Below are 11,207 nucleotides of genomic sequence, written 5' to 3' on the forward strand. Positions count from 1 at the left end.
TAAGATCCCCTCATGATTGTTCATACTAATAAAGTCCGAAGGAGATGTAGAATCTGCCACAGCCACACAATTTACGTTTGTAATAAGTGCGATGGTGCGCTCACGCACCATAAGATATTATGCGTTTTTTTTGTATCAAATCAGGTTCTATTTGGAAAACAATGTACTTTTAGTTGTTTTCTGTCGAATTTGAACTTTCTTTTGTATATTATGTGTCCAAAACCTTATTTAATGTTTTTTCCCGATGGTTCGTTTACGGACCAGTATTTTTTTGTATGTTTCGAGTTTTTATTCTTTTTTTTTGACACATGTTATGCATTCTTAAGTACAACAAAATAAATAATTTCAGAGCAAAAAAGTATTTTTTTATTTTTTTTATGCTTGGCATAATATGGGTTAATGCAGAATAAACATCTGTTGGGATGGGTTTTACCACGGTCCTGCGAAGATCTGTGGACAAATACTTAAAACTTAATAGCAATAAATGCACAATATTTTTGGTCGTACAATACCCGAGTCGGCTCCATTGTAATGTAATAACCTAATAAACACGTGCCTTGTCGAAAAGGGCCAGACAGGGTCTTTATTGGTCTTTATTTATTGGCAATAAATTATCCATTTATTTTTAAAAAATACGCAATTTTGAAGGCAAACATTAGTAACTGCAAATACTTTCGGTTATTGATACTAATTAAGTTTTTACTGTAAATAATTTTAATAACTCATTTTATTTGTTATCGGAAACGCTTTAAATCCAGAGGGTTAGTTTTTGTTAATTTCATTCAGCGACAGGTGCGAATGAATTATACACAAAATTACATCAAAACATTTGTAGTTAACATCACAAAGATATTCATAGCACATTTAATTCTACTAATTCACTTCTTCGGTTCGCGATTTCTGTGCACATATTTGTGTGTAAAGTTAAACATCTCTTGAGATATTTTGCTGTCTGCCGCACCCGTAGTTGTCATTTGCTTAATACAATTTGACACATTTCCCAGGCGATTGCGGTATCTTCTTGTTGTAAATGTGTAAAGGATAGGGTTCAATGCAGAGTTAATCGGCAGAACGAATACAATTAGCCAGCCATAGACATCAGCTAGAACAGAAAGAAATTAAAATCATTATTTTTTATATGTCCAATCAAATACGAGAAAACATGTTCATTAAATAATGTTTTTAGTTAATTTGACGTTCGTTATGTCGTAACATCATCCAACCATCTGCTGTATGATGTATGGTTAGAGATAATTTTACAATAAGTTAATTTTTTCTGCGATAACAAATATGTGCAGAGTTAAAATATATGCCTCCTAGTAACATTAAAAAATTATCTAGTATACCTATTTCCATTTTCCATTACAATCCATTTGCCACATCCAGACTACCAGATGTTAATAGTATATTATGCAACAAGTCCGGTAAACGGCATTTGTCTCACGAGTTTATTTGACACGAGCGAAGCGCAGCGGAGCGAATTTTTAATAAACGAGTGAGTTAAAAAGTTTACCTAACGTGTTGCATACTATACTTTTTCTACGACCATTAGTTTTTGGGTACATTTGCGCAAAACAACAAGATTACATTTCACTGACATGACGGTCAGAATTGACAAAAGTCAAAATTCAAAGCGTGGGAAATATCTCCAAAAACATCCGATTGCTCCCAAATCCGTGCGGTAAAATCCCGGAAATGTCTGAAGTGGCTCGGAATCATGGGAAACGAAACTGAGGTGGTAAGGTGACGCTTCCCGCACGCTAGATCGGTGGGTAATCAGGTATTTTACAGACGGGAGTAGAAAAAATATGTAGGTAAAGTCTGTTCATAGATATAAGAAAGTGACTAACTGATACGAATTAAGGAAAGACCCAGGCAAGCTCTAAGAATGAAATATGGCCGAACAGGTCCGTACTTTGCTTAGAATTTAATTATTTGTGGTTTTGTTAGGAAAGATGCTAAACTATATTTATTTATTTAAGTATATATTTATGTTTAAATCTAAAATAAAATAACAAATTATTTTTATTACCTACTTAAATTACTTAAAATTATTCACATGATATATCAGTATCACTATCGCTATCACAGACGTATTCCTTTTGTAGGTTCAAGCTTTGTAGAACCTCAATTAATTGCTTTTTGGTATAATCTTCGTGAAAACAAATGTCGTTCTTATACATGTAGTTTTGGATTGTTGCGTTTGTGTCACATGAGGAAGGGGTTTTACTCAACTGTCTACTGTGATAACTTGCATTGTCCATTACAATTACGCTATTAGGAGGAATGTTTGGAACTAGTTTGTTTTTAAACCAAGTTTCAAATAAATCAGCGGTGGTGTCATCATGATAATCCAGAGAAGAATCTATAATATTTTTCGCAGACAGAGAAAGTTCATTTGGAATCCAACCATCTTTAGAGCTAGCATGCAAAATAGTTATTCTTTTATCTCTTTATGATGGCGTGTTTGTTTTACACTTATTAGTTGAGTCAACCCAACCCTTTTTCGGGCTATCATATGTGACGAATCAGATTTCATCCAAGTAAATAATTGGCCTTTGTTGTTCCCTGTAAATCCTAATTTTTTCTAGATATTCCAATCGCCATTTCCGAATTCTAAATTTTACACCGTATTATATCTTGATCACTTTCATCTACACTCGAGAAAATGTCAGCATCGCTTCTTTTTTTCCTCGCTGAAATGGGATTATTCACAATTTTCCATACAGTTGATGTTGGAATTTTCGTCAATGTGGCCGTTTCTTCTAAAGATGCTTGCTTGCTGGCACCACGTTCAATGAGAGTCAAATAAACATTGTTTATAACTTCCTTAGTCTCAATAGAATAGTGTTTTCTACATTTGGGCGGGAGCACCTCCTGAGATACACTAGACTCGCACATATTCTGCATAATTCGCACACGATTCAACACACGCTGTATTACACACGAAATAAGCATGATTACTAATAAACTTAAACTAAGTAGTATACCAAACCAAAGAATATTAAACACAGGTAAGTATAAAATTGTTTTCTATTACGGACCACAATTTTACCTGAATTTAAATTCCGAAACTTTAGGTAATAATCTTGTTGCATTGTATGTTAATGACCACCCTTGGATAATCCCATTCAAAAGCAATTGGTCACTTTCTTATATCTATGAACACACCATATATAATAACTTGCCTGAAATTTCAACACCCCAGTAAACTATAGCTTTGGCAACCAGTATCGGCAGCCAGCATGCTATATTCGCCAGAACAATGAAAAAAAATCGTATAGCAAACTCATAATCTTTCATGGGAAGGGAGGTGGCATTTCTGGTATGTTGTATGCTGACGAACATACCAGCATACACGCAGACGATAATAAATAGGCTAAAAACAAAATTTTAGAAGGTACTTTAGGAAATCAAAAACCTAACCTTGGCCCATTGATCCCGAAAAATATTAATGCTGAATATTGCCAACCAATGATGTAAGGGTCGTCAATATGTAACGGAAAACAAAGGCCATTAAGTCCATAAAATTTCGTGCTAGACATAAAACTTAGCGCTGCAAAAAGATTTTTTCACCCGTCAAAAGCTAAATCATGACACCCTTTTTAAATTTTAAATTTAAAAATAAATAATATACCTGGTATAACTGCAATGGCAATTCCAAAACACCAAATGCTGAGCATCACTCTCCACGTCTCTTTTACGCTGAGAGAAGCGTATCTCCGAAAGGGCATGGTAATTATTATAAACCTCTCGATTGACATAAAGACCAAAAACAATACCGAAACTTCCAACGAGATCATTCCAACTATACCTGTCAAAGCACAATTCCATGATGATATCCATAGCATTGCTTCAGAGTTGTAGTTGTCCCTGAACTTGATATCTTGAATTGCTATGATCAACAAATATATTCCCATCAAACCATCGCTAACTGAAACCACCCATTACAACCCATCGACATTTTAAAGTGCTCGAACAAACTACCGGCTAAATTTTTAATAACAATGCTCAACGTTTTATTTTCATCCCTAAATAAATATCTGCTGAATATCACCAGAGTGTTTCCCGCGACTGTAACAACACACATCACCCAATTCGAATATCTGAAAATGGGTTTAAACAGAAGTTGATTTGTGGATGAAATACCTAAAAAAAACACATGTTAGTCGCAACAACATCGGATTTGAAAAGCTAAGCATTTTGTTTTTTTTTCTGGCAATAATTATTTACAGCTTTAAAATATATACTTAAGCCAGTGGCGTAGCTATAAATAACAACACCTGGAGGCAAGCCTTAATTATAATGCATATTTTAGGTAAAACGAGGTATTAAATATAAAAACTTTATTCAAATAGCACTAACATAGCAATAGCTCTAACACAATATTTGCAAGAAATGATGCATTTTTTTATTTACGGAAATATACATTATGAAACAGCTAGGTGGTTAATTTACGTAATTTTTAATTAGTTAATATATTCATTGATATAATAAAGCATAAATACTAAAATTTTATTAATTCTATCTATTATCTATTACATCTTTCATTCTTAACACAAGTTCACAGATTTTTTCTTTTATTTCAATTAATTCGCTTCTCCTCGAGAGGTATTTCTTTTCTTAATCTCTTAATTATTTATTATACATTTAATTGGGATCAATGCATGAGCATTATTATTTAGGCTTGTTTGTTGACCCGGTGGTACGCCACTGACTTATATACCATCTGAAATTGGTCTGCATCTGCGAACTTTGGGAGCGTAAGCACAATATTTGTAGGTTTTAAAATAAATCGACTCCAAACTGGTTATATCAAACATATTCACGTCTATTTGTCCAATTTCGATCTCTTCGAGATTTCTAAAATGAGTGGCGTAAATATCCTTCTGAACGTGTATTATTTAGTACACCTTACAGTGATTTTAGGTCTTTCAAACTGAAGAACAATTCCTTTTGAATATAAGTGAAGGGATTCATCCCTAAATATCTAAAATAAAATAATAACAATTAATACATGCTAATTGAACAATTAAAGTAGGAACTCACAATTTCGCAAGTTTATGTTGGCCTGCGAAAATATAAACTGGTAGAACTTTGATTTGGTTTCCAAATAAGTCCCTAGATTAAAGAGAAAAATTGCTTGTTATTATTTTTCACATACACACTAATACGAATATTCATATAAAAATTTTCACCTACAACTCTTTCAACTCCACTAAATTGTGAAACGAATCTTCATCAATGGTTTTAATCTGATTACTTCTTAAATTTCTGAAACGTAATTGCTTGTATAAATGATTAATGGATAAAATTTTCCACTTACAGTAAGTGTAGCTTAGTCAAATTTGCAAAAGTGTTGCTATTGATTTTACGTATTCGATTTTCGTTCAAGAATCTACAATTTAAATTTTAAAAAATACATCGAAAGTGATGCGTAAATTCTTACAATTCTAATAAATTCGGCAGGTAAGGAAATGTTTCGTTTCTGGTGAAAGTCAGATTATTTCGCCCTAAATTTCTGCAAATTACAGTTTTATTAGTCCTGCATTTTCATATTACAGCAAACGGTTACATACATCCATTGGAGGCTACTTGTTGCTTCAAAATTTGACATATCTATTTGGGTAAGTTGGTTGTCGTCAAGAAACAACCACCTGAGGTTAGCTAAACCTGTGAATACTCCTTTCTCCAATACCGTTAAAAAATTGTTCGTCAAAAACCTACAGAATCGCATCTAGTTAGATGTTTAAAGTCCTCCTTCAAGAACAGCTGACTTACAATTTTTCCATATTTTCCTGGAGTCTAAATATATTTGATTGCAAGAAACTAATTTTATTGGCTTCTAAAAATCTGCAAAGTGATATATGTATGTATCTTATCTACTAATTCCACAGATAGCTTACAATAGCTTCAAATTGTATCGATCCATAGCAATGGTCGATAAAAATTCGATGTTATTATTTGCCAAGCCCCTAAAATATAATAAAAAGAGGTAAAAACTTAACCTTGCTTGGGTAGATTTTGATGGGAGACGGTTTGATGGGTTTGGCTTTATGCAGTAATGACACAATTATTCCTTTATGGGGATTAAAAAAAGGTCTTGTAAATATTGTCAAAAAGTAGCTATTCTTATTTATTTAAAAAACTTCACCTTGACACTCATCATGCACAACAGTGAAGTCTTAGCAAAAGTAAAATATGCTACGAATTACAGGTAAAATAAAATTTATCGATTGACGTAAACCTACGGGTTATACGGGGTGCACTCAGGTTCTGATGAATGAACAATCAAATTCCATCAAATTTGGTAGACGGCCATTATAGATAACAAACAGTATTGCAAAAATATTCAGGTTGGACAATTCATTGCATACATGATATTGGTTGTACGTTATATAGGATGTAACAAAAATATTCTTTTTTTTTCCAAATCTAAAAGTGATGAAATCTTTTTTTATGGCTGCACTATATTTAATTATACCTTCGAATAGAACAATAGCTGACCTACAATGTATTATCTATATCTATTATACCCATTTCGCATTGTTTTCGAATACAAGTGAATTATAACTTGTTTATAAATTCAGTAGAAAAATTTGAGGGACTTTTTTTTACGTTCGAATAAGACTTTCGTTTTCGCGCTTCTTTCATAAGTTCGTGTTAATCGTATTCTGTAATTAAAAATTCAAACGAGCTTTTTTTTGTTTCTAACTGCAGGATAGGTACGTATTAACATCAAGACATGTGAAGTCGTGAAGACGTTACAACGCTACACGTTTGAATATGTAATGAGGTTCACAATTTCTTGCTTCATAATTCAAGAAAAGATTTGTAGAACTTTTCCCTCCAGTTTGTAAACAACAAAAAGAATGATTATCTTACAAATACTTGACGTTCTCTGAAATGTTTGGAGGTATTTCCGTTAGTTCAGCATCGTTACAATATACTCTGTCCACAAATCTGCATATACATTGAGTAGGATAGAAATCAACATCTAGAAAAAAAAGGACAATAGAAGACAGATTTCCGCTTCCGGTTGAACTGACCACAGATGTTAAATTTCTGATGGATCGTTAAAGACTGTTCGATGATAGAATTTATCTCCGAGTCGACCAGATAAGTACTCCCGTGAAGATCAGCTGAAATAATAGATAATACAACGATATTCTAACAAACATTATTATAATGTAGGTACCACATAAAACAGGATCTTCATCTTCACCATCAGTGCAATCTTGATAACTGTTGCAAACGTCTTTTTGCTGTATGCACTTTTCTTCATTGTTGCAAGGCATAGTACCCAATGGACACTCATCTGAAGCGAGAAAACTCACTATCACGAAGTTGTATTTTTTATATAATATCGGTTAAGCAATATCTGAAACCGCGAAACTAATGCCATTTTCTATATAACTTGCCAAATCTACAACAATATTTTCATGGAACCCATTCAATCTTGTGAGAATAATATAATAAAAACGAATTTTTGGGAGTTTATATTGTAACGCCAAAAATTTATGTGCCACGAAACGATGTTAATTAATTAATTATTAAAAAAGTAATGTAAAAATTCAAATAAACTTAATTAATTAAGTTTAAAAGAAAAAGTTTCAAATACATTTTTTATTATGGATTTTGTTATCTTTTAAATCTAAATTTAATTAGTGGCGTATCATAATTATAAAAAATTAAATATAAAATATAAATATAAAATACCCTAACAACCCTAAAATAGTTTTTTTCCAGCGCCTATAGAATGTCGATTACATTTTTCAAGGAAACCTGCCCAGCATCAAAAGAGGTTTAATAACCTTTCCGGTGAAACAAACAAAACCAAAAAGTCACCAAAAAATATAAAAACAAAACGCAGTTATACGTGCAAATTATAAGAAAGGCTGCGGTTTTGATCAGCATGTGATGCGGATCATAAAAAAAAATTGCAGTAGTGGAAAGTCTGAGCGCAAAAATACTTCAAACTGACCTAACCAAAACTAAATACATTAACTTTTAGCTATTTAAAATCATTCCACGCTATTGAGGTATGTAAAATTAAGTCGATTTTATGGTTCCGTACTTTGGCGATTTACTTTCTCAACGTTTTGTTACATTTGCGGCATTACTTAAAACAAGATTTCGTTATTGGAAATGTTGACTATATTTGCTATTGTATATATACAATGCTTAATTTAACTTTTCTCGCATGCATCGGAAACATGAAAACTCAATTCCAAGCAATTTAAAGTTGTTTTTTCCGTTACCCGGAAATAGAAAATTTAAATTAATGGGAAAATTACTTTGAAAATCTCAAACGCAATTCCAGGATTAATCATTTTTGGAGACCACGTATACACGTGTACGGCAGATTCTGTTAAAAGCATCCATTTTTCTCGACCCAACACATTTTTCCATCAAGATGTTCGATGAGATAAATGTTTAATAGCATTTAAAAACCTTATAAATATAATATATAATATATATGATATATTACTAATTAATAAATTATGCTTGAATTATATAAACCTAAAGCAATTTAAAATATTAAACAATTTCAAAATTGTCAACTAGCGTCAAAAACGTACTCTAAAAAAAAGAGAAAAATAAATACAAAAGTTGTAGATGAGATTAAAAGAAACAATTTAAAATTATTTTGAAATATACATAACTATATAGGAATTCAAACTTATATATTTTTGATGGATCACGACGTATATTATGGCATTAATAGACACTCCCTTGTATACTCATTATATTCATCCAATGTAGGGTTGTTATGGTCTATACTGAGTGTTTTCGGATTTATGTCCTTTTTTCGTCACAAATGCCTTGTGTTTAATACCCTACATTTTTGACGCTGCAATTTTATTATGCCAAGAATATAATAAAGTGGTACGGTCCATGATTGTCTTGAAGTTAGTTCGCATCATTTATATTGCGTAAGCCAAAATAAAAAACATTAATTTTCTTCAAAAAATCAAATAATAATAATAAAAACTTTTATTGCTAACAGCATGAAAAAGTACAATAGATATACATCAGTGTAAGTAAATTAGGAAAACATGCCTCAAAAGGCTTCAAATAAATAGCAGCCTTCCAGGCAAAACCCAGATACCGTTAAAGCCTCATTTAAAATGAAAAATCAGTTCCAGATAAGCCTTATATAGTAGGTAAATAAATGATAAAAAATAAAAGAATGGAAGTAAAAGCGAAAAGGTATTAATAAAAGCAGAAAAATAAGAAAAGTTGGACAAACCATAAGCTTTTTTAAGTTTTCCGGCGGAGACGAAGTTTAGAATCCAAGAATAAACCCAGGTTTTTACTGTAATCATAAAATTCCCTTGGAGAATCATTAATTGTTAATAAGAGCTGATTTTTTGAATTTTCAACTTGAACATCGTTTCCGAAAATTACAGCAGCCGATTTAGTATGATTAATTTTGAGTAGATAATCCGTAGCAATATTATAGAAGTTATTTAAATCAGAATTTATATGTTCACTACTTTGCCGAACGTCATTGAAGATAATTAACGTGATTTAGCGACATGTGAAACTGAGAAGTATAAATAGTAGACAAAATAGGACACAAGATGCCCTGCAGCAGTCCTGAAGAAACTGCAACCCGTAGTGAACATATGTCCTTTATTATAACTCGCTGTGTTCTATTAGATAGAAAGGATTTTAAGAGGTTTCGTGCATTATCATTTAAACCAATGAATTTTAAACTATCAAGCATAAGCTCATGATTGAGCATGTCAAAAAAAAACTAACACCTAGAATTTTTCAAAGAAAAAAAAACTAATATCTAGAATTAGTCTGCTCTGGATAAATCGTCCGTTACATCGGCGAAAGCACTCTCTCAGCTATATCCCGACTGAAATCCGGATTGTTTCTCTGATAGAATTCTGTTTGGCCTGGCGTGAAAAGTGTACAGAGGCCAATTAAGTATAATTCTTTTATATAATAGCGTTCGTTACATATTAATACAAAACGTAATGCGGAAATTATTGATTAAATTAAAACTTCACAACAAGTACTATGACTTTATAAAATTCTTGGCATAATAAAATTACACCTGTCGCAAACGGCGTCAAAAATATAGGGTATCAAACACCACACAAATTATTGCTTTACCAACATTAAGACACTTGGGTTTTATAATAAGAATCTTATTTTTGGGGAGAGCAGATTTAGCTTTTTTTCATTTATTAATTCATGCTTTGTTTAAAGCTTTAATGTTTATATGTACAGGAATTATTATTCATAATTTTGGAGGATGTCAAGATATTCGTTATATAGGAAGATTAATTATTCAAATACCAATTATTTCTAGAATTTTTATTTTTAGAAATTTTGCTTTATGTGGGATACCATTTTTATTAGGATTTTATTCTAAGGATCTAATTTTAGAGAGAATAAGAATAGGATATTGATAAAATATTGATTAAAAAATGGTCATAAATCCGAAACCCCTCGGTTAGACCATAACAGCCCTACATTGGATAAAAGAGAATATCTGGGAATGCAATAATATACACGGTATTTCATTGGAAAATGTATGTTAGGTTGAATCACCCTGTATATTTGTTTTTTCCTTAATTGTTTATTTTCATCTTATCTATAACTTCTGCATTTGACATTTTTCCTAAAACAAATAATAAATCAGATATATTACTCTGACATACTATTTAGACACCCTGTATAAGGGGTGTTTTCCAATTGAATGGCTATAATTAAGGGGACGATTTTTGGATAAATTTTAAAAAGAAAACTTCATATGAACATATGACTTAACTTTTCGAGAATCCGGGAGATAAAAATAAAATACATTTTTTAAATAAAACTATGTAACAAAAGGCATTATTTATTGTACCACATTTTTGTTTTAAATACACCAGCGGCGGGCGTACGAAATTTCACCTGTCTATTTTGGCAGACATTGTTGGTACGTCACTGATTTCTCTTAAAATAAACATTCAAATAAACCATATTCTTACAGTCATTTCTAAAGAAAATTATTTTCTTAATTTTTTCAGTGCGATGTATCTACGCAATATAATGCCTCTTGATACAAATTTCATTAAAAGATCTAAAGCGGTATTACAGAAATAAAAAGGTATATATTTTATTTTTGAAAATTGTACCATGCTATATCTCAAAAGTTAAGACATTTAGGACATATGTTCATATAAAGTGTTCTTTTCAAAATG

The 11,207-nt window shown here is 31.6% G+C and overlaps 1 protein-coding gene across 1 annotated transcript; it reads right to left on the minus strand.

Annotated features, from left to right (window-relative positions):
* Positions 1–432: 432 nt before the first annotated feature.
* On the minus strand, positions 433–7,298 carry LOC132695770 (relaxin receptor 2-like). The gene is made up of 17 exons (XM_060660226.1): positions 7,199–7,298; positions 7,050–7,142; positions 6,886–6,997; positions 5,907–5,975; positions 5,782–5,853; positions 5,580–5,723; positions 5,450–5,521; positions 5,327–5,398; positions 5,203–5,274; positions 5,050–5,121; positions 4,919–4,990; positions 4,727–4,863; positions 3,988–4,149; positions 3,638–3,934; positions 3,427–3,556; positions 3,189–3,379; positions 433–1,102 (listed from the first exon to the last, which is right to left on the minus strand). Exons 1-17 carry the CDS (start codon positions 7,296–7,298, stop codon positions 879–881), a joined length of 2,091 nt encoding a protein of 696 aa, XP_060516209.1. The 3' UTR covers positions 433–878.
* Between the last annotated feature and the right edge of the window lie 3,909 nt (positions 7,299–11,207).

This window comes from Cylas formicarius, unplaced genomic scaffold (genome assembly GCF_029955315.1).
Source record: "Cylas formicarius isolate icCylForm1 unplaced genomic scaffold, icCylForm1.1 PGA_scaffold_12__32_contigs__length_19106922, whole genome shotgun sequence".
Classification (NCBI taxonomy): domain Eukaryota; kingdom Metazoa; phylum Arthropoda; class Insecta; order Coleoptera; family Brentidae; genus Cylas; species Cylas formicarius.

Bases quoted from the DNA above. Each gene is read 5' to 3' on its own strand.
- LOC132695770 (XM_060660226.1), bottom strand. From the start codon at position 7,298: ATGCCTTGCAACAATGAAGAAAAGTGCATACAGCAAAAAGACGTTTGC. The intron at 7,143-7,198 runs GTACCTACATTA...CTATTATTTCAG, and splicing joins TGAAGATCCTGTTTTATGTG to CTGATCTTCACGGGAGTACT. The intron at 5,854-5,906 runs GTAAGCTATCTG...ATCACTTTGCAG, and splicing joins CGATACAATTTGAAGCTATT to ATTTTTAGAAGCCAATAAAA.